The following is a 26,102-nucleotide window of genomic DNA, read 5'->3' on the forward strand; positions in this document are numbered from 1 at the left end:
GATTTTCCTGCTGGTATGGCTGGTGCTCCTGTCGAAGCCCAGGTTGCTCTGTGGAATGCAGAGATGACTCGGGCGGTTGACACGATCGCGCCCAAGGGTCCTCTCCCTCTGAGCAGAGCCCGATCAGCTCCTTGGTATACACCTGAGCTGAGGGCAATGAAGCAAGAGGGGAGACGACTAGAACGCAGGTGGAGGAAAACTCGTGCTGAGTCTGACCGAACACGGGCTAGAGCTCATTATCGAGCCTACTTTGTGGCGGTGAAGGTGGCAAAGAGACAGTTCTTTTCCATCAGCATTGCATCTTCACAGTGTCGTCCAGTGGAGCTTTTCCGGGTGGTTCGTGGCCTGTTACACTCTGGGCCAGGGCGTGAGATTGTTGAACCCTCGGTAGCACACTGTGACGAGTTTGCACGACACTTTGAAGATAGTCGCTCAGATTCGTCTTGAGTTGGACACCACACTTAACACAGTTCCACTAATAGAGGCGTTCAGAGCACCATCTGGGCCAGCTTTATTGGATGAGTTTCAGTTATTGAGGCCTGAGGATGTGGACAAGGTGCTTGGCCAAGTCCGGTTGACCACCTGTATGCTTGACCCTTGCCCTTCATGGCTTATTACATCAAAAAAGGAGGGGATCGCCGGCTGGGTCCAGGAGGTTGTAAACGCCTCCTTGAGAGAGGGAGTGGTGCCGGCCTCTTTAAAAGAGGCGGTAATCAGACCACTCCTAAAAAAGCCAAACCTGGACCAGGAAGATGCTAAAAACTATAGGCCGGTGGTGAACATCCCTTTCCTGGGCAAGGTGCTTGAGCGGGTGGTTGCAGGACAACTTCAGGCTCTCTTGAATGGAACTGATTATCTAGATCCATTTCAATCGGGTTTCAGGCCTGGAACGAAAACTGCCTTGGTCGCCCTGTGGGATGACCTCTGTCGGGAGAGAGACAGGGGGAGTGCGACCCTGTTGGTTCTCCTGGTCCTCTCAGCGGCTTTCGATACCATCGACCATGGTATCCTTCTGGATAGGTTGTCTGAGCTGGGAGTTGGAGGTACTGCGTTGCAGTGGTTCCGCTCCTACTTGGATAGCCGTTTTCAGAAGGTGGTGCTGGGGGATTATTGCTCTGTGCCGTGGCTCCTAAGCCATGGGGTTCCACAGGGCTCTATTTTATCCCCTATGCTGTTTAACATATACTTGAAGCCGCTGGGGGAAGTTATCCGGAGATGTGGACTGAGGTGTCACCAATATGCGGATGATACCCAGCTCTACCTTTCCTTTTCATCAAATCCAAGTGAGGCAGTGGCTGTTCTGAACCAGTGCCTGGGCACGGTAATGGACTGGATGAGGACTAACAAACTGAGACTCAATCCAGACAAGACAGAGGTAGTTAGCGGGTGATGTTTGCCCTGTCTTGGACAGGGTTGCACTCTCCCTAAAGGATTGGGTCCATAGTTTGGGGGTGCTCTTGGATCCAAAACTGTCACTTGAGGCACAGGTGAACTCAATGGCAAAGAGCACCTTTTATCAGCTCAGGCTGATTTACCAACTACGCCCTTATCTGGACAGAGATAGCCTAGATGGTGCTATATAAATAAATAATAATAATAATTATCCATGCTCTGATAACCCCTCGTTTGGATTCTGCAATGCGTTATATGTGGGGCTGCCTTTGAAAACGGTCCGGAAACTTCAGCTGGTACAAAACAGGGCAGCCCGCCTACTAACAGGGACTGGCCGATGAGATCATATTACGCCAGTCCTTCTACAACTTCATTGGCTGCCAGTCCAGGTCCGGCCGATTCAAAGAGAGCTTCAGCTATTGGGCGGTATAAAAATGTAATAAATAAAATAAATAAATAAAGTGCTGGTATTAACATTCAAAGCCCTAAACGGCTTGGGGCCAGGTTATTTGAAGGAATGCCTCCTCCCATATGTGCCTGCCCGGACCTTAAGATCATCCACAGGGGTCCTTCTCCATGAGCCTCTGCCGAAAAAAGTGAGGCAGGTGGCTACCAGGAGGAGGGCTTTCTCTGCTGTGGCACCGCGGCTGTGGAACGAGCTCCTCAGAGAGGTTCGCTTGGTACCTACATTGTTTTCCTTTCATCACCAGCTGAAGACCTTTTTTATTTTCTCAGTATTTTAACACCTAGTTTAACTTAAATTTAAACTCTGCTGTTTTAATTTCATATTTTAACCTATATCAATTTTTGCTGTGTGGTTTTATCCTGGTTGTGCTTTTTATACTGTATTTTGTATTTGTGTTTTTAAATTGTTGGTTGTTTTATTATGCTCTTCATGGTTTTAATTTTTGTGAACCGCCCAGAGAGCTTCGGCTATTGGGCGGTATAGAAATGAAATGAAATAAATAAATAAAAGAGTAGGAGAAAAGTACTGAAGCCAAGGAATGATAAAAATCTGTACATAGCACATGCTAATGTTCACTCCATGATTTGTACATCTCCCTTTTTTTTCATGGAAAAGTTTAGGCCCCAAGTATTGCCACCTATCAGCTCTCAATTTCCATGTGATTGCTGGAGGGTAGTAAGCAACCACTGCCGTTCTGCATGGCCATGTGCATGGGAAACCGAAGACGTATTTAGGGAGAGCGACTGCAGCTTTTGAGCAGGAGGGACTGGGAAAGACAAAAGAGGTGAGGTGGAAGCATTGGGAGGTACTAGCTGCCTGTGATGGGGGGGGGGGGGGGGCAGCAGAGTCAGCGTTTCAGATGACCCCCTTCTGGCTATGAGTAACTTGTGTATTATTTCTGTAAATATGTTGAAATATTACAAAGCATCAATACGTCTCGAGTTACCTTCCAAAGCAGATGCTCCTTTGTTGCTGTTGAACTACAACTCCCATCGTTGGCTGGCTAGGGCTGATGGGAGTTGCAGTTCTGGACCAGTGCTCCAAAGGAAACCAATCCCAGGTAGAGTGTGCACCACTGGAATTTCTCACCGCTTGGGTAGTGGAGTAAACATAATTAGATGGAGATGCTTCAAGGTTTTGAAGCTATAGTTCTCCTGGCTCAGAGCAAAAGTTCCATTTTCTAGCCCAGCTCTTTTGCTCCCCAATAGCAGCCAACCAGATGCCGCTGAGATCAAAGGCAGGTCATAAAAGCATACTTCTATACTTGGCATCATTGCTCTTAGCAGCTAGTGTCCAAAAACTATTTTGCCCCTGACATGGAGAATCCATTTAGATAGCCATATCAGCAATTTAATGTTCAACATCTGTTGTCTACGTATGTCTCATAGGGTCACAACCACCACCATGCTGCTTCCCAGAATTGTTTCAGTATCATCCCTGGAGCAGTTGAGATCCCATCTTCTTAGTGAACCTGACTCCCTATTTCAGTTTTGTGGAGAAGGTAGAGTGACCATATGGAAGGGAGGACGGAGTTCCTGTATCTTTAACAGCTGCATAGAAAAGAGAGTTTCAGCAGGAGTCATTTGTGTATATGCAGCACCTGGCGAAATTCCCTCTTCATCACAACAGTTAAAGCTGCAGGAGCCCTGCCCTGCCTTTTTGAGCTCGTCACTCTAGCATAGCTCCTGCAGCTTCAACTGTTGTTATGTTCCAGCACGGCTCTTAAGTTCTTAGGACAGATAAAAGGAAGGAGTTCTTCACACAGCACATAAACTATGGGATTCCCTCTTCATCATAATAGTTAAACTACATGCGTACAAATGATAACTGTTGAAATTCCCTTTTCTATACAACTTAACGATTCAGGAGCCCTGTCCTCCTTTTCATACGGTCGCCCTAGGAGAAGGGAATCCAGTTTGGTAAGGCACTTGGGAAATTCAAGACTGTTCTACCACCAGCATTCTGGTAACAGGGCATTCCACTTCAATACGTAACGCTGGAGCATCCCAAAAGACACAGACGTTTAGGATCTTTAAGAAACGATTTCCCTCTGCTAACCTTACCCTTGCTACTTACTCATATGCTCAGCTGCTGTGATGACATGGAATGTTCACAGATATTTCAACTTCTGAGGGGGAAGCTGTCACAATTGGTGAGATGGAAGTAAACAATTGGGATGGGGTAAAAACTCAGGCAGGGTGTAGAGACAGGAATTGCTGCATGGTTTTAGGAGAGGGAGGTAAAAGAAATGGGACTGAATTTCCTATGTTGATTCAAAGCAATTAGGCAAATATTTGACTTTTAGAATAGCAGCAAAACTCTAGTCTTCATTGTGGCCAAGAAACATTTAGGAAACTCACATTTAGTGGCTGCAAAAGATGTGAGTGAAAGCTTCTACATATGATAATCAGAATTCCACCAATACTTGTATGTGGAAAGCAATTATGAAGAAATGTATTTGATGTTTTGCACATAAATTTTCTGTACACATGACAAGGGTGTCTTTAGTTCAGAATTTAAATTCTGAAGAGGAAGAAAAAAGATAGTCCAGCCCATGGGGCGTAGGCGTGTATATATATATATACACACACACACACACACGCACAGACAGAGTCGGTAATCTTGGTTTTTATTATAAGCCAAGAATCTCATTAGCGCAAAGGAGGACGGAGCAGCTCCTTCTCCATGATAAGAGACAAGGCACCGTGCTGAGGCCTCACTACACAGCAAGCAGGGCAAGAGCTGTAGACCCAGACCTGGGGCTTCACAGGGAAAGGAATCTAGGCCCTGATAGAGTGACTACAATCGGATAAAGCTTCATTGACAAAGTGAGCAGCATCAGTCACAGTTTGGGACACCAGGGGCATCACAGCAGAGCCTGTCCACTCACAGCTCAGACTGGGAGACTTAGGGATGGCCCGCAACAGCCCCAAATGTAAGGAAAAGATCACGGCCACGCAGCGGAGAAAGCTGGAGAGGCGCGTGACCCTTTCCCTTCTAGTGTTCACCCATTCTCGTTGAGGTAAGGGGAGGCAGGGCTCCACACAACTGATTGTCACTGCTTGGGACAGCCTCTTCTCATGTGGAGGCCCATCCACACACGCAGTTGAATCATGTGGCATAGAGTTCCTGTTTCAGACGGCAGTGGATGGTTCCCAGGTTGGACTGTTCTCCAACATAAAAGTCCCCCCGCATGCAGAAAACTAGCATGTCAAGGAGAAGAGGCTAGGCTGAGAAGGCAGTTTCCTACATGTAACAGATAACCTTCCCACCCCAGTCCCTGCATCTGACCTGGTACAGGCCAGGAAAACCTGCCCCATGTGTCTCTTGATTAGTTTAATCCTTAGAAGCCTATGCATGTATCCACCCTCCTTGGACCGGTGGGGACGCACGATTGTTCCAGAAGCTAAAACAGCTATAAGGCACATCAAGATGTTGATTTTTAAGAGGGGATAAATTTGCATCCAGCATACATCTGCTTCTGAGCGCCTCCTAGAAGTGCCCTCCTGCAGGGGTCACCCAACTCCGCACAACACAACACAGAGAGTGTGGGACGTGCCTTTGGCAAGGGTCTACTTTGTGGTTTCGTGCAGGAAGGCTGTAAACACACGCTCCCGAAAGAGGTGAGAGTGAGACTGGATGCGTGCATACGTAACCAGCAACAAAAGGTAGAGAAAATAATTTGAATTTTGCCAAGCGGGGAAATCTTGGGTGTATAGTACTCAGGAACTATGGCACAAAGGTAGGAGAGGTTGAATTGGCAGGGAGGTATGTACACTGAAACATATGGGTAGCTTTAGCTATATGGAGCTTGGAAGGGCTGTGTCTGTGCCCATCGCTAGAGTTTATATGCTCAGCTCAGTACTTCAAAACGGATTCCCTTAAAGTATCTTCGCACATAGGTAGCAGCAACTTAGGATAACCACTGCACCCAACCTACATAGGCTCAAACACTTACAAAAAGTCCTTGTGGCAAAGCGTCCAGCACCAACTAGCCTCGAAAGAACCAGCCTCAGATTTCACCTCCATCCAGCCTACATTTCTGTTGCCTTCCCAGCGATTCCAGAAGCAGATCTGTTCTTAAATCCTTGGAGAGGGACCACTTTTAAGAGGAGATACGCGGTGGCCAGGAAGGTTCAGGCAACAAAGCAAGAATTGGGAGTGAATTGAGCGTAAGGAGGTCACGAACTAGGGTGGACTTAGGGTTGGGAGCAACAGACCATGCTTTGCAAGTGACAGCGAATGTCAGGATACTCCAAGGTACACATTGGGGGGGTGTCACTGGGATACAACAGCTGTACGACAGCGTGACAGACCTCAGCAGTTTTAAGTATCGTTGGCCAACATGCAACAGTTCAGTCCATAAAGGTTTGGCGATTAGGGGAGGGCTCTGGAAGGGGAAGAACTCTACATATGGACACATACAGATGAGGATGACAGGAGTTCATGCTCAGGAAGGATTTCCCCCTCCCTCCCCCAGATCTTCAGGATTTAGTTCATTCGTCCCGGCTTCTTCTGGTTCAACTGCTGGATAGACAAAAGCAAAAAAAAAAACCAAACACAAAACAGATCAAAGCCATCAGCCCTAAGAATAGAGATAAGACAACCATACCATTGCATATTTGGAAGGATCTGTGGTCCCTAGAATTCCACTTTCTTCTTGGATCATCATGGAGCTGCGATTCTAAATCTCGTCCAACTCAAACGATCTCTTTTTTCTTTTCTTTTAGTAAGATTTGTTTTTGTAATTATTATTTTGGGGGGCAAGGTTTCCTGAGCATGCTGATATCTTTGTCGCATCAGTGGTGATGGTTTGGGCACAATCTTATTTGGCACTCAGCACCTGAGTTTGGTATTAGAAGGCATGATGAAACTGCGCTCTGCGTGGGGCTATCTGTGAAAGTTGCTTGGAAGATGCACCTGGTACAGAATGTGGCGGCCACATTCTGGCTTTAGCTGCTGGGAAGAAAAGGAACGGGAGGCAAGCTCTGCTGCTGCTGAAAACAGTTAAAATCTTGAATGGTTCTTTTTTGTAAAAGGCTCGACGTTCTGTTGACGAACTGCATTTTGCCGGAGAGTTTTTACTCATAATGAGTAGAAGAAAGAAAAACTAGAACGCGTAGAAGAAAGAAAAGCTCAAGATTTTTCAACATATTAGAACAGGTTGGTTTTTTTTTAGCAACCTGTATCTAGCATCAGCTCCTGAGGAAGGATTTTTTAAAATCCGAAACATCGAGCCTTTTACAAAAAAGAACCATTCAAGATTTTAACTGTTTTCAGCAGCACCAGAGCTTGCCTCCCGTTCCTGTCTAGTGGTGCTTTTCTTCCCTGTAACTACACTTTAGCTGCTGGGAACAGGCAGCACCAACTCCGCATGTGCCCCAGGGGTTGCCTATATGCATCGCCTTTGAAGCCCTTTACAATCTGGGACTAGGATACTTCCGGGAGCATCTTTCTCCCAGATGTACCTCCACACTCTTTAAGACTGAACACTGAGAACCTTGTGATGGTCTTTCCATCTGCTACAGTCCAACAGGCACGGCAGAGAGCGTTTCCCCCCCATAATCCCTTCCCTCCGACTCCCAGAACGCAGCAACCCTGGTTTGTACCTGGGAGATGCTAATGCCAGTGAGTTTCTCCACGGTTTCAGGCAGCTTGTTCATGATTTCCAGCACTTCCCCAGTTATCTTGGCAGCTCCCACATCCCCAGTCCCGCTTGACACCATCGTGATCTTATTCACCGAGGTCAAAGGTTTGGTGATTTCTTCAGCCATCTGTGGAATTGGGCAAAGGGGGCAGGGGATAAAAAAAGATCAGACCACATGCATTCACGTTTTGCAGAGAAGTTGGTACATTCCACTGAATCTAAAATGATAAAGACAACTAAATAGATCAAGGGGCTGCAGCAACTCACATATGGGGAAAGGTTACAACATCTGGGACTATTTAGCTTAAAGCAGAGAGGAAGGGAGACATGACAAAATTATGTGTACAAAATCATGCATGGTGTGGAGAAAATGGAGAGGGAGACATTTTTCTTCTGCTCTCATAATATCAGAACCCAACAGGATCATCCCATGAATCTGATCGGGGGGGAGGGGGAGGGATTCAGGACACGTTAAAGGAAATTAATTAGAGTGGTGAAAACAAAAAGAGATTGTGAGGAGCTCTGAAAGGATCTTGCCAAACTGGTGCATAGCGTGGAGAAGGTGGGTAGGGAGAACATTTTCTCTCTCCCCCATGTAATACTGGAACCTACTGGGACATCCCATGAAGCTGATTTTTGGGAGATTCAGGACAGATAAAAGAACTATTTCTTCAGACAGCGCATAGTTAAACTATGGAATTTGCTACTACAAGATGTACTGAAGGCCACCAATTTGGATGGCTTTAAAAGGGGATCAGACAAATTCCAGGAGGAGAAGGCTATCAATGGCTACTAGTCCTGATGGCCATGTTCTGCCTCCAGTAACAGAAGCAGTACACCAGTTGCTGAGGGACATGAATAGGAGGGGGCAGTTGCACTCATGCCCTGTTTCTGAGTTTCTTGTGGGCAACTGGACTAGATAGACATTGTTCTGATCTAGCACAGTTCTTATGTTCTAGTCTGGCAACTTGGCTAGAACTGTAAACCTCCAAATGAAACCAAGAGCAAACAACACAAACTATAAACTACAATGCTCCAACATTCAGTTGAGGAACTGATTACATTAGCTGGACTTCAAGAAGGATGCAGGCAAGCTGGAGCGTGTTCAGAGGAGGGCAATGAGGATGATCAGGGGTCTGGAAACAAAGCCCTATGAGGAGAGACTGAAAGAACTGGGCAGGTTTAGCCTGGAGAAGAGAAGACTGAGGGGAGACATGAGAGCACTCTCCAAATACTTGAAAGGTTGTCACACAGAGGAGGGCCAGGATCTCTTCTCGATCCTCCCAGAGTGCAGGACACGGAATAACGGGCTCAAGTTAAAGGAAGCCAGATTCCAGCTGGACATCAGGAAAAACGTCCTGACTGTTAGAGCAGTATGACAATGGAATCAGTTACCATTGATGTGGGCTCTCCCACACTAGAGGCCTTCAAGATGCAGCTGGACAACCATCTGTCAGGGATGCTTTAAGGTGGATTCCTGCACTGAGCAATGGTCTTATAGGCCTGTTCCAACTCTACTGTTTTATGATTCTATGATTAAAAAAACACATTCTGTTGCTTGACTAAAAAATAGTCCCCAATTAATCGGTCAGCATATATATATATATATATATATATATATATATATATATATGTATAATTTTTATACCGCTCAATAGCTGAAGCTCTCTGGGGGGTTCACAAAAATTAAATATATATTCTTTTCAAATGCTGCCTGCTGTGACACGCAAGTATCAAGATCATATGCCTTTTTCTTGAAAGCTATTGTTTTTTCTCATACAATTTCATGCAGATTTAACCAACTCATCAATCCATTAACTGACTGCAGTGCATATAATTTTATCAACTATTGCTGCAATCTTCTAACCACTTACTTGGGAGTAAGTCCCATTGAACACAACAAAATTTATTTCTGAGTAGATACCCAAAGGCTTGCTGTATATGGTGGTTGTTTTTAGTCCTATGATAGACACAGCCCTTCCTCCCAAGATGCTAGTCCTTATTGTTAATAACACTTTTGCTAACACAGCTTATGGGTATTTAAAAAAAAAACCACCCACAAAAGCAGTGTTTGCAAAAGCTCCATTAAGTGGGGGACTGGGTTCCTGTGACTTCCTCACACAGCCTCATTTTTACCTAATCATGACCCACAACTACCTGCTCATTCCAGATATCCTCCTCCTACCACTAAAACCAGAGCTATTGAGTTCTGAATAAAACACACATATTTGGAATATGGATGCCCCCCCAAAGTGCACATATTTTGTAGCTTATGCTAAATGCAGCAACGTCGTGTTCATGGTGCAGAACCTGCGAAGCCTTGGCATGGAAATGTCCCATTGGAATGTGAACATGTATCCCTCCAGCGCAAGGTCTGTTATTGCTTGCATCTGCAAGTGGCTTCATCGCAGCCTTCCCCTTTTGGCGCTCTCCAGATGTGCTGGCTGCAGCTTCCGCCATTCCCAGCCAGCTTGGGGGGATGATGGGGTTTGTAGTCCAACACCACGTGGCGGAAAGCTGGGCTAAAACAACATTCTGGCATGCATGTTCTTAAAAACGGATTTGTTCCTGGCACCTGGTTTGATTTCTATATTGGTTGTTACTGATTTTATTTCTTTATTTTACTTTATTCATTACATGTATATCCAGCATTTCCGCCCCCTCTTGCAAGGAACCCAAGGCAGCTGATATGGTCCTCCTCTTCCTCTCCCTTTTTATCCTCACAACAGCCCTCTGAGGTATGTTGGGGTAAGAGTCAGTGACTGGCTCCAAGTCACCCAGTGGGCTTCGTGGCTGTGTGGGGAGTAGAACCCGGATGTCCCAGGTCCTAGTCCAACACTGTAACCACTATACCACGCTGCCCCTTACTACCAACTTCGATTCTCTTCTGAAGAGCATAGCTGTTTATGGCGTAATCTCCAGCTGTTCGTTTGGGGGTGGGATGGGGGGAAAGAGGGGATGCTCACCTCTGGAAGCTTCTCCAGAAGCATGTCAACCAGGGCCACCTCTTGGTACTGCTTGAAGGCCTCTGCCTTCTTGGACATCTGCTCAGCATCAGCCCGGGCCTTGGCCTCAATGGCATAGGCCTGAGCCTCACCCTTCACCTAAAGACGGGAGGAAAATGGCACGTCAATGTGATCTGGCTTCCCTTCCTGCCTCCGTCATAACGTTCCTCCCACAAAACAGCCAGAGGGGCACACTCACCCTGACAGACTCGGCCTCCGCCTCCGCTTGCATGATGAGCTGTGACCTGTTGGAGAAGGAAGGAAGGAGGGTGGTCACATACCTGGGCTCTCCCACCTCAGACGGCAGACGGGACTGTTTGAGTGCTCTTGTGCTCAAAACATACCTGTCACATACAAACACAAAGCTGGCCTTTTCCCTGACATGCTAGTGGTGTGCGTGTGTGTGTGTGTGAGAGAGAGAATGAATTGAGCAGGGGGTTGGACTCGATGGGTTATAGGCCCCTTCCAACTCTACTATTCTATGATTCTATTGTTGTGGAGAAGCATCCAATGGCTCCATCCAACACCTTTCAATCTGAAATGGTACAGCCCAGCATCAGCTACATCCCTGTGGCTTTTCTGCCTCTCTGTTTTAGCCACAGACCAAGAGGGATGAAAGAACAAGCAACACCCTTGTATAGGAAAGGATGAGGCAGGGGTGTGCAACTTGCGGACCTCCAGAAGCTTTGGCCTACAACTCTCATCAGCCCTAGCCATCACAGACAGTCATGAGGGCTCATGGACGTTGTAGGTTGAAACATCTTGGAGGGCCACAAGCTGCTCTCCCCTGGGATAAGAGAAACGCAGAGGAATGCCTGCCCATACCTTTCAGCCTCAGCCAATTTCTCCAGCCGGAAGCGCTCTGCTTCAGCAGGCTTCTTGACCTTGGCCTCCAGCTCACGCTCCTTACGAAGCATCTCCTGCTCCTGTATCTGAATCTGCTGGGTTCGCTCCACCACCAGCACCTGCATCTTCTGCTCCTCAATCTTCTGCTTCGTCTTGGCTACCTGCGGCATGTGGTAGACACAGGGAGGAGGGGGCTTAGGGATTGCCTTAGTGAAGCAGCATCACGGGTCAAGTGGAGGACACTTGGAAATTCAGAGGATCGATGCATCTCAGGAATCTGAAGCCAACAGTGGGCTGGGGTTCAGTCATAATGCTAAACCATAGTTTAGTGTTACAAGAATGAGCCAAGAATGAGGGTTATGTCCCCTCCCTGGTGCGGCTGTGAGGAGGAGTTTGGAAGCTTTTGCTTCCACTTTTTATTAACCACAGCTTGCCATGTCATCCAAACCAGATAAACTGTGGTTAAACTTAACAATGGTTACTGGAAACTAACCAACTTCAAACCAGAGTTTATGAAACTGCCTCTCCCCCACTAACCATACTTAAGATTAACCACATTTAGGGTTCTGATGACATGGCAAGCTGCGGTTAATAAAAAAGGAACGCATGACTATGAAGTTTCTGATCTCCTCGTGTCTGTGCCGGAGGAAGAGTGGGGAGTATGTGAGCCTAAGTGCAGACTAAGCTCATTCTCATACCATGGTTTAGCATTACGTCCAATATTAGACAATATGAACCTTCACCTTTTGGTGAACAGACAAGTGTTTACCAAGTGGTAACTCAATTATGGAGTGCTGATAAATCTCTTGGTAAGATGGTCATCTATATTGCCCAGCCATGTAAAGAAGAAAATCTTACTGTACCACCTGCTGAGGACAAGGAAATCCAAGGAAGTAGTAGCAAGCATTTCTCACCCCACTTCAGCAAGACAACCCAGCTTACCTAAAAGCTACACATGTGCCACAGGAAGTAGCCACTTGGTAAAGAGTGAGGCAACAGACACATAGCAGGCCAAGACATTTCTGAAACTGAAAATGCCTGGGGAAGTAAACATGTTTTAACCGAGGGCCCAAAAGACTGCACATCAGTGCCAGGCACCCTTCTTCAAAGAGGGCAATCCATAACTGGGGGGGGGGGGGCGCGGAGGCAACACCACCGTAAAACCCTCACCTTAGTTGTTACAAAGAGTACTTCCAACAGAGAAGGCCCTTGGAGAAGAGCTTCAGCAAAAAGATCTCAAAACATGGGCAGGCAGGGGTAAATATTCTTGGATGTATCCCCCGCCCGCCCCACAACTGTCTACTGCTAAAGTTGCCTCACCTGGAGCTGATAGGCCAGGTCAGACTCCGCTTTCCTCGTGTTCACCTCGATGTCGTAAGTGGCCTTCTTCAGCTCATAGTCCCGCTGGGCTTTGGCCATTTCAATTTCACTCAGGTACTGAGCGGACAATTTCTCCTGCTTGGCCTTTGCTTCCTGTGGATGGGGGGGGGGCGACAGGTCAGCGGCAGAGCCCAAGCGCTGCACATCAAAGGAGGTCTGGGTTCGATGACCGGTTTTAAAAAAGGGACCTCAGACAGCAGGGCTGGGAGGGAGCTCTAATCGCAAAGCTAGCCTGAGACAATTTGTTCCTGACACAACAAACGGCTCCTCTCCCCGTAAACCAAGATGCAGGAAACATAAGGCCTGTCAAGTAATTTTGGCACCTGAGGCAGAAAATCCCACAAGTGTCTCTCTCCTTCCCTGGCAGTAAAAATACAACAACACATTAAATATAACAGGACATTTGCTGCCCTTTCTTGACCCCCTAAATTAGCTGCATGAAGAGGTCTCCTCATTCTGCCTAATGGTAGGTCCGGCTCGGTAAGATCTAGTCAAAGTAGGCAGCACAGGGACCCAATGTTTTGACACAGAATAAGGTAGGTTGTGTTTAATAGGGGCTGCTCTAATGGCTTTTTATTTATTTATACACTGCGTTTTGGGCCAAAAAAGGCACCCTGAAACAGCTCACATAGAATCACAATAAAAATCAATTGAACTACAGTGAAACCGCCTCTCCATTGACTGGTTGGTTTTTCAGGATATGGGAAGTTGCTGATATGATTAAAAAAAATACTTATTGTATAAGCACATGAGAGAATAAAATGTTTCAGCTCTCTCCCTATTTGCATGCTCAAAACCTCCAAGCACCAACTGGCAAGCCGGTCTGTGCTTGCACATGTCAACACGTGGCCCACCAATCTAAAAAATCTGCAAGCTCTTAGGACCAACACACATGTTAAAAGAAGCACAAAGACCTGCTTACATGGGCTTGGACCACAACTCCCATCATCCCCAGCTATACTGCCCAAGATGAGCAGGAGTGGCCCCCCTAGTCTTAGGTCATGTCCCTCTCTTTCTGGATGGTTTGAGATCTCACCTTGATGCCAGCATCCCTCTTGGCTTCGGCTTCTCCCATCCTGGCATCCTTCTGAACCTGAGCAGTTCGGGCTTTCCCCAGGGAGTGAAGATAATCCTACAGGAAATTATGGTCAGAGGTGCCCAGGCACAGCACGGAATAAAAAGACAATCTCTAATTCAGCACCCAGAAAAAAATCATTTTGGAAATGAAGTCTGGTAAGCCATCTGTGGCCTCCCCCCTCCCGCCTCCCCTTGATTCTGATCTCGCTGCTGGACTACTGGAACTGGACAGCTCCACGTCTGAGGGGATCCTGGGCAAAGTGCCCTATGGTGGGTCCCCTCAAGCTTATCTGGCAGTGGTGGGGGAGGCAGCATGCCAAGGATGGCTGGTTGCTGTCACTGTAAATTTCCCCCACTGCCTCAGACTGCTTGATGCAGCATCACTCCAGGGCACTGTGGGAAATTAAAATGGAGGCACGTAAACCCAGCTGAACGGTGTGGAGGGTCTAAGGGCAAGCCTCAGAGTGTACCCTGCTGGGGCACATGGGCCCTGACAGCTGTCCTAGGAAGCCAGCTGCTATAGCTGGGCCTCTTACTGGATAATTTCTGCCACAAGCCCTTTCATTTCAGGAGTTTCGCTTTTTGAAGGGTGAGTGGGCCTTTTCGTTGTTGCTATTGTTAAACAATTTGGGAGTCAGAGATCCTGACTGGTCTACTGCAACTCACCCAGGGATCTACCAGTAAATCCTGATCTACCTCCTACCCGCCCCTGGTGTAGACGATACTAAGACCATCTGGTCTTGACTTGGTACAAGGAAGCTTCCTATGTTCCTATTTCAGAACCATGAGGACTGGAGCCTTACTTTCTTTTATTTTAGTGAAAAGGTCATGCACAAGTTAGTGGCAGAACACGTGGCTTTGAATGCAAAAGGTCCCAGACTCCATCTCCGGCATCTTCAGGCAGGTGGGGGAAAGACTCCTGCTTGAAACCCCGGAGAGACAATACTGGGCCGGAGGGAGCCAGGGTCTGACTCGACACACAGCAGTTCCCAATGTTCCTACCTGGTCATCATGGATGTCTTTGAGGGTGTAGCTGACCACACTGATCCCCATATTGACCAGATCGGAGGAGGCAACTTTGAAGACCTGCTCTGAGAACTTTTGCCTGTCCTTGTATATTTCCTGTTGAGTGAACAGGAGCAACAAAGTGTGTCAGGAAGAGGGACAAAGTGAAGGACAATTTCCCAATCATCAGAATCCAAACAGACAGGAAGTAGAGGGGTTTGCTTTATACTCTCCTCTCCCCCAACACCAATAGGGCCTGTTTAATTAGACATCCCAGGTCCTGAAAATGTTCCACGGAGGCAGTTGCCTTTACTGAATTTGTCTTAATAATAATAATAATAATAATAATAATAATAATAATAATAATAATTGTTACCTGCCTCTCCCTCTGGATCGAGGCGGGGTACAACACAAATACAAACACCATAAAATACATATAACTAATTAAAACATTTAAAACTAATACATTATTAAAAGCAGCGCATTATTTAAAAGGCATCTTAAAATTCAACTGGGTAGGCCTGCAGGAAGAGATCGGTCTTCGCCTGGAAGCTTTTAAAACTGCCCTTTCCCAGCCAGGTGCCCTATAGATTTTGGGACGACAGCTCCCAGCATTCCAACCAGAATGGCTGGGGATGATGGGAATTGTGGTCCAACACATTTGGAGGGTGACAGGTTGGAGAAAGGCTGTCTTGAAGGAACAGGTCCCTTCTCCAGGGATGGAATGAGGATGGCCAAACTTGTATAGCTGTACATCACATGCTGTCTGACAGGGGACAGCATTGTCCGGGGATACACAATGATCAAAATTCATCCCCTCCAGCAGGCGGCAGCAAAGATGTATACACACACACACACACACACACACACACACACACAGCATTACCTCTACAGTCATATGGGCCATGATAGCTCTCTGATGCCCCTCCAAAGTCTCCAGGGCAATGTGGGCAATCTCAGGTTCTGCCTTGCCCAGGAACATCTGGCAAGCAGCTGCGAGCATCTCCTTGTTCTGGCCCTGGATCTTCACCTATAAAGGGGGGGGGGAGTGGAGATAGAGAAAGGATGCACTGAGTCTCCTGCCAAGGTTTATCTCTCTCTTCAAGGAGAGATTGGAGCTTTCCTCTTTGACCCCCAGACAACCACTGGAGGAGACAGTTGCATAGCAAAGGGCATCTTGCATCTCTGCCCATAAGTTATAACAAATCAAACACAGTGAGAATCAAGGTTGGGCAGATACCACACCAAAGCACTGCAGGAGGAAAATCGGAAACAAATGCTATTTTGTAACTAGAAGTAGGAGGAAGGAAATAAAACTGAGCTCATTCTGGGGGTGGCCCAAATCTATGGTTGGTATCATCCAGGTCAGTGGGAAGGTAAAACGGGCCCAGTTGGGCCTGTACAATTTAAGGAACAAAACTGCCTGTTTTTATATTTATCGTTACATTTATTTGTTATATTTATATCTTGCCTTTTTTTTCCTCTTGCAAAGAACCCAAGGCAGCTTATATGGTCCTCCTCCTCTCCATTTTATCCTCACAACAACCCTGTGAGGTAGGTAAGGCTGAGTCAGAGCCTGGCCCAAAGTCACCCATTATACTTCATGGCTGAGTGCGAACTAGAACCTGGATCTCCCAAGTCCCAGCACTCTAACCACTACACCACACTGGCTCTCTTTATAGGCCTTTCCCCAACCAGACATCATTTCCCATAATGACCCTCAAGGTATTGTTAGGAAACTGTTACCTGGGCAATGCCGGTGACCGAGATGGGGACCCCATGCCTGGTATAAACCTTCTCACTCTTCACATTCAGGGTCAGAGTATTCAATGAGATCCTGAGCGAAGTGGAAAGGGACAGAGAAGAGTTAGTGAAGGAGACATAACCGCCCCTCTCCTGCCCCATACTTCTCAGCTGCCTCCAACTTGAGCTTTAAAAAGAAATATTATCCTATCTTTCCTCCAAGGAGCAAAATATGCTCTCCCCTCCGACCCCATTTTAAACTCACAACCACCTTTCAGGTAGGTTTACAGTCCACCTTTTTTTTCCTTTAAGGAACCCAAGGCAGCATACATAATCCTCCTCCTTTTATTTTTATCCTCACAACAACCCTGTGAGGTAGGTTGGGCTGAGAGTCTGTGACTGGCCCAAAGTCACCCAGTGGGTTTCCATAGCCAAGTGGGGACTAGAACCCGGATCTCCAGACTCCCAGTCCAACACCTTAGCCACTACTACACCACACTGGCTCATTGCTTCTCAGAGTAAATAAAACTTGTCTAGATGGACTAAAAACATTGGACGTGGTACATGGCAGCTTACTATACCCCTACCTACGGAATTTGAAAGCCAAGCTAAAAATCCAGGGTGTCCCAAGGTATCTTTGAAGGAGCCTGGCTCCCACATCCCTGCAATGACTGCAGCCTTGAGAGCAGCAACTGTATCAGGACTGAACTAAACAAGTGACTCTGTCTGTTCATGTGAACTGGCTTTGCTGAGGGTCCCCCTGTACCTCCCAATGGTGCAATTGCAAAAGGACTCACCTCTGGATCTGCTGGATACATGGCATCACAAACACCCGGCCTCCAGCTATCATGACTGGGGGGCTGCGGCAGAAACCTGGGGGTGGGGGCAAGGAAGGACAGAATTAACGCAGCATGCTTTGACCGCTGGGATGCCAGGATCCCTCACAAAAAATGCTTGTTAGGACAGCTTTCCCCAACTGAGTGCCCTCCAGATGTGTTGGCCCAAAAACCCAGCCAGCCACATAACACAACTGGAGGGTTCCAGGTTGGGGAAGGCTGGATTGGGAGGAGGCAGGCAGGTGAGATGCATCGGAGAAGTACAAGATCATCCTCTGGAACCTCCTAAACTTCGCAGAGGGGAATAATAGAATAGTAGAGTTGGAAGGGGCCTATAAGGCCATCGAGTCCAACCCCCTGCTCAATGCAGGAATCCACCTTAAAGCATCCTTGACAGATGGTTGTCCAGCTGCCTCTTGAAGGCCTCTAGCGTGGGAGAGACCACAACCTCCCTAGGTAACTGGTTTCATTGTTGTACTGTTCTAACAGTTAGGAAGTTTTTCCTGATGTCCAGCCGGAATCTGGCTTCCTGTAACTTGAGCCCATTATTCCGTGTCTTGCACTCTGGGAGGATCGAGAAGAGATCCTGGCCCTCCTCTGTGTGACAACCTTTTAAGTACTTGAAGAGTGCTATCATGTCTCCCCACAGTCTTCTCTTCTCCAGGCTAAGCATGTCCAGTTCTTTCAGTCTCTCTACATAGGTCTTCGTTTCCAGACCCCTGATCATCCTGGTTGCCCTCCTCTGAACACGCTCCAGCTTGTCTGCATCCTTCTTGAAGTACGGAGCCCAGAACTGGACGCAATACTCAAGACGAAGCCTAACCAGTGCCGAACAGAAGGAAAGAAAAACTGGGTTCGGGAAGGATGACTGGATGGCTTTGGCAATGCTAGAGCTCTTTTTGAAAGTCAGCATCTCCTAACCCAAGCTGATAGAATCCCTTCCTCTGTACCAAGTCTTGCCCCCAACAACTGTGATTAAGCACAGAGGCAGCGGAAGTGGCTTTGGATAAACAGGGGAATGATCATATCAGGCCTCTTCCGCTGTTCAGGGAGCACCTTTTCCAACATGAGAGGCTATATTTTCAGGGAGGAAAATATTTAGGGGAATAAACACTAATAGGGCAAACCCTACCCAAATCAGTCCAATGAGGATGGGGCAGAGATGTGAAGGTTTGGGGGGAAATGTAGGTGGAAAAACTCAGAAAAATAAAACATGTTTTTCACCTAGAGATTTTTGGGAAATTTGGAAAACTCAGATTCTCCCAATTTTTTCTCCACCACTCCCTGCTTTTGTCCGTTTTTTTTACATGGCATTCACATCTTTAAGGCTGATGAAGAACACAGAGTACCCTGTTTGGTGGGTGGGGGAAAGAGAATGGAATGGAGTACCCTGAAAGAAGACATGGCAGGCTAGAGCACTGATCAAGAGCACTTCATGCTGCAACATTTCGTTGCGGGTCCCACTTGTATCAACTTATTTGGTAAAGGGGAGGGAGAGTAAGTACAGTGCTTACCTGAGACAACCATGGCCTCGTTGGGGCCACAGGTAAAGAACATCTTGATGCCCGGAAGGTCTGGAAAAGAATAGGAAACCTGGGTTTTACGAGTCCTGTCATTCTAATTTTTCCCCTCCCACCCCTAGTGCACTCCAGTCCTGGCTCCCATTAGTCCCTCATTTTAAAAACACAGCAGCATCCCCACTTAAATCGAAAGCCTGTTAAGACTTGGGGCATGTCTACATGAAGGGTTTGCCCTGGAGTGGCTTCGTGGCAGCGGCACATCATCCACATGACACAGCCGCCATTGCGAAGCCAGTCGGGGGCAAACCCGGCAAACTCCGGTCCAAAAAAGTCGGGCACTTACCCCAACTTTTTGGGCAGTGGAGCCCATGGCTCCCCCTGATTGGTCGCCATGGGAGGCCCCGTGCCTCTGGAGAAATAAAATAAATAAAAAACAGAGGGGAGGAGAGGAACAGGGCTGTTCCTTCCCCCTTTTAAAATTTTTATTATCTGTATCTGCATAGCTGCGCAGATACAGATAATAAAAATAAAAAGTAATAGGGAATGGGGAGGAATGGGCCGCCAGAAGGAGGAGGGGTGGTTCGCCCTGAGTCCCTGCCCCCTCTCCTCACGTCCTCCGCTGGCTGCCTCGTTCCTTCCCCCCTGTTTTTTATTATTATCTGTATCTGCGCAGCTGCACAGATACAGATAATAAAATAACATAAAGAGAGGGAAATTTAGCACTCTCATTCCTTCCCGTGCAGATGCCGGGAAGGAACGCAAGTGCAGGAGCAAGGCGCCACGTGGTGCCAAAGTGCCGCCATAAAGTTGGGGGCTTGGAAATCAACAGAACGTGACAGACATTTTTTCCCTAGCGATGGGATGTGCCACTAAGACAAACGAAAATGGGTTGAAGCCTTATTTTGAAACAAGCCCAGCTTTGAACCCAGCATCATGAGAATGTGGAAGGCTCATAGCACAGTGGCAGAGCACATGCTTTGCCCGTAGAAGGTCCCAGGTTCAATCTCCGGGGGCTGGGGGGAAACCCCGTCTGAAACCCTCCCATCAGTGCCTTAAGAAGAGCCCTGCTGGATCAGAGCAAGGGTCCATGTAGTCCAACACTCTCTACACACAGTGGCCAACCAGCTGTTGACCACAAACCCACAAGCAGGACACAAGTGCAACAGCATCCTCCCACCCATATTCCCCAGCAACTGGTGCGCTTAGGCTTACTGTCTCTGCTACTGGAGGTAGCAAGTAGCCATAAGAATTAATAGCCCTTGATAGCCTTCTCCTGCAGGAATTTATCCAACCCCCTTTTAAAGCCATCCAAACTGGTGGCCATCACTACATCTTGCGGTAGCGAATTCCATACTTTGATTATGCGCTGTGTGAAGAAGTCCTTCCTTTTATCTGTCCTGAATCTCCCACCAATCAGCATCATGGGATGACCCCATTGGGTCCTAGTATTATGGGAGAAAAACGTCTGCCTATCCACATTCTCCACACCATGCATAATTTTGTCCACCATTATCATGTCTCCCCTTAGCTTCCTTTTCCCCCAAACAAAACCCAGCTGTTGTAACGTTCCTTCATAGGGAAGATGCTCCAGCCCCTTGTTCATTCGAGTTGCCCTTTTCTGCACTTTTCCCAGCTCTATATCTTTTTTTAGGTGTGCTGTCAAGAACCGTACACAGTATTCTAAGCGTGGTCTCACCATAGCTTTGTATAAAGGCAGTACGATACTGGCAGTTTCGTTTTCAATTCCTTTTCTAATACTGCCTAACATGGAGCTGGCCTTCTTGACAGCGGCCGCACGCTGGGTTGACAAGTTCATTAAGCTGTCCACCACAATGAAAATGCCAACCCATTGCGTGGCCGCTGTAAAGAAGGCAAACTCCATGTTAGTCTTCGTCAAACCAACCCTGCAGATGGTTTGGACTACAACTCCCATCAGCCCCCAGCAAGCACAGCCAATTGTCAGGGGTGATGGGAATTGTAGCCCAAAACATTCAAAGGGTGTTTTGGGTTATGGAAGGCTGAGCTTAGACTCTTCATAGGGAAGGACCCTAGCTCCATAGAAGAGCACCTGCTTAGGATGCAGAAGGTCCCGGGTTCGATTCCTGGCATCTCCTGGTAGGGCTGGGGAAGGCCCCTGGCTGAAGTTCAGGAAAGCCACTGCCAGTCAGTGGAGAACCAAATGGCTGGCTGGTGTGACTCACTTTAAGGCAATTTCCTTTCAGTGAGGGCAGGTGGCTTCAATGTCAGTGGGGCAGTGAATCCGTTCCGGGTTTCAGTCAGAACCAATCAGAACTTGCTTGGATAGTTCCTTAAGAGTTCTGACTGAAACCCGGACTGGATTCACCATCCCACTGACATCGGAGCCACCAGCCTCCACTGCTTCCTCTGCTCCTATGAATGGTCTTGCTGGGTCAGATTAAAGGCCAGGGATTTTTAAACTGTCCCTTGTTGCTGAAGACCCCGAGGTTCACTAGAAATGAATCCGGGCTCCTCAGTTCAGTAATGGCCAACTAGCTTCCCAGAAAGAGGCCTTGTCCACTGCTGCATGTCTTCCCCCATAGTGCTGAACCACAGAGGAGGGTTGTGTGTGTACTGGGGGCATTTTGGGGTTTGCAGGGCCACCGGTGAGGCCTAGTCACTGTATACCCAAGAACATGACCCAGAACCGTCTGGAATTTGCTAGGGTGCTGTACTGGACATGCAGAGGTTCTCTGTCAGGTAAGGTTCTTAAAGTTATCCATGCTCTCATAACCTCTTGTTTGGATTACTGCAATGTGTTATACGTGAAAACAGTTCGGAAACTTAAACTGGTACAAAACAGGGCAGCACGTTTACTAAAAGGGACTGGCCAGTGAGACCACATCACACCAGTCCTGTTCCATCTTCATTGGCTGCTAGTCCAGGTCCGGGCCCAAGTTAAAGTGCTGATATTAACATTTAAAGCCCTAAACAGCTTGGGCCCAGGCTATCTGAAGGAACACCTCCTCCCATATGTACCTGCCCAGACCCTAAGGGTCCTCAAGGGTCCTTCTCCGGGAGCCCCTGCCAAAGGAAGTGAGGCAGGTGGCTACCAGGAGAAGGGCCTTCTCTGCTGTGGCACCCCAGCTGTGGAATGAGCTCCCTAAGGAGGTTCGCCTGGCACCCACACTATATTCTTTTAGACGCCAGGTGAAGACCTTTTTATTTTCTCAGTATTTTAACAGTCTATAAATTAATTTTCTTTGCTGTTTTAAATTTGTATTTTAAATTTGTATTTCTGCACTGCTGCTGATTTTATCCTGGTTGTGCTTCTATATTGTATTTTATATCATGTTTTTATACTGTTGTTTTATACTTTGAACAGTTTTAATTTTTGTGAACCGCCCTGAGAGCTTCGGCTATTGGGCGGTATAAAAATGCAATAAATGAATAAAGTGCAATCCCATCGGCTGTGCCCTTGATAATTGTAATCCCCCAAACTTGGAGTCTTACAAGCCTCCTATGCAGGGCGGGAGGAGTGGCGATCACCACCTCCCCTTCCTCCTGCCCTGGCCTCTCCAGTCTCCTCCCATCCTACTGAAATGCTCCCTTCTCCAAGGTCAAGTTCCCAACCTCAGAGAGGCAAGCAGCATGGTTCTTTCCATGCCACCTATGAGAAGGAGGGGTGGGTGGGAGCTCCAATTCCCCCCTCTGAGGCTGGAGCGCTGACTCCAAACTCGGATTGAGAAACCTGAAACATCCAATGGCCCCTCAAGCACTGACTTGGGGCTACAGGACTGCTCCCTCCATTGCAGAAAGCTTGAAAAAGCACTGTCCTAGTCTCCTGTCTCCAGTGGTGCTTGTAGCTTCCAAGCAGAGAATAACGGAGACAGCCATTGTTTATCCCCAACATCTGGAAATCAGAGCTATGCTGCCTTTCAAACCCAGGAAGAAATTGCTCCAAACTTCAGAATGCTCTGACTGAAAGCCGGAATGAGTTTCAGTCAGAAACCCACCAGACCTGTTAAGTCTAGGTATGGTTATTTATAAGGCGCCTGCACTTCAAAAATATGGTTTTCAAACGCGATTTACAACACATTAAAAAAGGGTTTCACTTGGTGCCGAAAGGATAACAAAGTAAGTGTCAGGTAAACTACTCCGGGGGGAGCATCCGACAGCCAGGGTGCCACCACTGATAAGGCCCTGTCTTGCACAGGTGAGGTGCCAACTTCACCTCAGATGGCAAAGGCATCTGGAAGAGGGCCACTGGGCAGGCTAACAGGGCAACATATCCCAGGCCATATAGGGCTTTGAAGGTTAGCACCAACACCTCAGATCATGCCCTGAAAAGGACAGGGAACCAATATAGCAGTTTAAGGCCTGGCCAGATGTGATCCCAACACCCAGCCTAGGCCAGGAGCATAGCACTGTATTTTTGAACTAACAGCAACTGCTAGACAGGGCAGCCCAGCCCTGAAAAGCTTAATAAGCACTTATCAAATGCCCAATTCGCGTGCTTAGGCGTGCGATACACGATCCCTGCCCGCCGTCTCCAATGCAACACGCAGATAAAACGCTCGCACCGTCCGGAGGCGCTCTGTGTCTTCCCTCGGGGTGTAGAAATCGTCCTGGAAACGTTATTTATTTTCCCCACACCTAGTTCCTAGGCAGGACCTGTCGCCGTCTCGTTTGTAAGGGCATAATTATTTCGTCTCCTGCACCTTTACAGCGGATATACAGGAACAGGGCGTTTTACTAGGAGCCAGGATTGCAAGCTTTTCTATTGTGGAAGCACAATGAGGACTAGCGGGTTAATGCGAGATTCGCACAGAGGGGAAACCTGAAAGTCAAGCATCCCGGGCTTTCCGAGAAAAGCACAAAGAAGAGGGCCAAGAGAAACTGGGCCGTTATTTTATTTCTACATCGCGTTAAAAGATCGCAAGGTGGAGGGGTGATGGAGAATATAGGATCCCGGCGTTTTGCTCCCCGTGACACGCCGCACAGTCGTGCAAATCGTGCCCTTCTCCCCGTTCGTTTGTTTGTTTGCAATCTACCCCGTGTCACTCACCCTGTCGCCTGGCCGGAGCGCACGCTGCAGCCGAATTGCTTGCAAGCTACTTCGCTTGTTTCTTCCTGCTCCAGCCAGACACACCCTTCCTGCCTCTGACACCACCACTTTCCCATCAGCCCTCGCTGGGCTGCTTTCTCTTTCCCCTCCATCCCTGGGAACAGCACGGCCTGCCTGCCTCCTGCTGGCTCGCGTTGCAATCGGCGCGGATCAACGGCACCACAAAATCAAAGCCCTTTCTGTTTGCAACGGAGGCTGGTGGCTCCGACTGCGGTGAGGCTGCGAAAGCGTTCTGGGTTTCAAATCAGAATCAGCCAGGACTCTAAAAAGTGCTGCCCGAAGTGCTGAACCCCACCCCCAAAGTAGGCTCAGCAGTTTGGATCCCTCCTTTAGAGTTCTGGCTGGTTCTGACTGAAACCCAGAATGCATTCACAGCCCCACCGCAATTGGAGCCACCAGCCTCCACTGCCTGTGTTTGTGGCTGTGTTAGACCAGGGTTGGCTGAATTTTCACAAGTAGTGAGATGCTCTGAGGCTTTAATGGCTTTATCTAAAAACGGAACGATGGTTTTCTACTATCTAATGTTAAAATTTTAGGGTGACCATATAAAAAGGAGGACTGGACTCCCGTATCTTTAACAGTTGTATTGAAAAGGGAATTTCAGCAGGTGTCATTTGTATGCATGTTGCACCTGTTGAAATTTCCTCTTCCTCTCAACAGTTAAAGCTGCAGGTGCTCTGCCCTCTTTTAAATCTGGCCACAGTATAGCTGCAGTATAGCTCCTGCAGCTTTAACTGTTGTGATGAAGAGGAAATTTCACCAGGTGTGACATGCATACAAATGACACCTGCTGAAATTCCCTTTTCTATGCAACTGTTAAAGATACAGGAGCCCTGTCCTCCTTTTCATATGGTCACCCTAAATAAACAGTGTACCGATCAGTATGTGGTGTAGTGGCTAAAGTGTTGGACTGAGAGTCAGGAGATCCAGGTTCTAGTCCCTGCTCAGCCATAGAAACCCACTGGGTGACTTTGGGCCAGTCACAGACTCTCAACCCAGCCTACCTCACAGGGTTGTTTCTGTGAGGATAAAATGGAGAGAAGGAGGATTATGTATGCCACCTTGGGTTCCTTGGAGGAAAAGAGGTGGGGTATAAATGCAATAATAAATAAATAAGTGTGTGTCACGAAATATAAATACATAGGACCTTGGCTCAATGAAGGTAATGAACAAACGCAAGAGGTAAACACAAGAATTGAGATGGCAAGAACAGCGTTTGTCAGAATGAAACAACTGCTATGTAATCAAGACCTTAATCTTACACTAAGGACTCTGATGTTTTCAATATTATTTTATGGAGTGAAGGCTTGGGCACGTAAGAACAATTTGAGTGAAATCGAACCTTTTGAAATGTGGATATACTGACATATGTTGAAGATACCGTGGACTGACTGAATAAGAAATGAGGTCGTACTACGTTGGGTAAACAAACCAACGGTACTAATAAATACCACCAAAAGAAGAAAATTACAATAGCTTGGACATATTATTAGTGGAAAAACAATACGCCATACTCCCAACTTATTATACAAGTGAAAATTGAAGGGAAAAGATCCGTGGGAAGATGTTGAACATCACGGCAAAAGAACTTGAGGGAATTGTATCTCTGTACTTCTACACAATTATTTAGAGTAGAAGCGTCAAAAATAGAAATAACTGTAATGATAGCTAACTTCTGATAGCTTAAGAAGGAGAGAATGGGGGAAGTTGGACCTGCTTGACATTTTGCCTGTTAAAGGCACTGAGACTCTGACTCCATTGTTGACAAAGTACTGTTGCTTCTGTTCACTCAACACTTCTGTGCAGGGCTGGCCTCTAGGGTACCTGCTAAGAGCCCACACTCCAGCACTTCAAGGCGATCTCTATGGCAATACCTGGGGCTTGACTATACGGTTTGTTTCCCCTGACCTAAATGCACATACTTGCGTTTCAGGACACAGGACACAGCCGTCCATTCGCAGTAGCGTCGGTTTTTTAACGCGATAATGTGCATATTTGCATTTGCGATTTACCACGCCTTTTGGATCACGTCCGAGTTTGCACCACATTATGGTTATGTGTCGTTGGGGGAGTTAAATCACATTTTGACATGTGGGTGG

The 26,102-nt window shown here is 47.4% G+C and overlaps 1 protein-coding gene across 2 annotated transcripts; it reads right to left on the bottom strand.

Annotated features, from left to right (window-relative positions):
- Nucleotides 1-4,471: 4,471 nt before the first annotated feature.
- Nucleotides 4,472-24,041, bottom strand: FLOT1 (flotillin 1). 2 transcript variants are annotated; one of them, XM_063122291.1, is made up of 13 exons: nt 23,944-24,041; nt 18,912-18,971; nt 17,359-17,434; nt 16,565-16,655; nt 15,705-15,848; nt 14,816-14,935; nt 13,773-13,868; nt 12,677-12,829; nt 11,336-11,517; nt 10,710-10,755; nt 10,472-10,609; nt 7,468-7,632; nt 4,472-6,382 (listed from the first exon to the last, which is right to left on the bottom strand). In XM_063122291.1, the coding sequence occupies exons 2-13, from the start codon at nt 18,952-18,954 to the stop codon at nt 6,350-6,352; spliced, it is 1,287 nt and encodes a 428-aa protein (XP_062978361.1). In that variant the 5' UTR covers nt 18,955-18,971; nt 23,944-24,041; the 3' UTR covers nt 4,472-6,349. The 2 variants fall into 2 exon arrangements, with proteins under 2 accessions (XP_062978361.1, XP_062978360.1); XM_063122290.1 differs by having other exon boundaries at nt 4,472-6,385.
- Between the last annotated feature and the right edge of the window lie 2,061 nt (nt 24,042-26,102).

The sequence above is a fragment of the Elgaria multicarinata genome, chromosome 3, assembly GCF_023053635.1.
Source record: "Elgaria multicarinata webbii isolate HBS135686 ecotype San Diego chromosome 3, rElgMul1.1.pri, whole genome shotgun sequence".
In the NCBI taxonomy this organism is placed as follows: domain Eukaryota; kingdom Metazoa; phylum Chordata; class Lepidosauria; order Squamata; family Anguidae; genus Elgaria; species Elgaria multicarinata.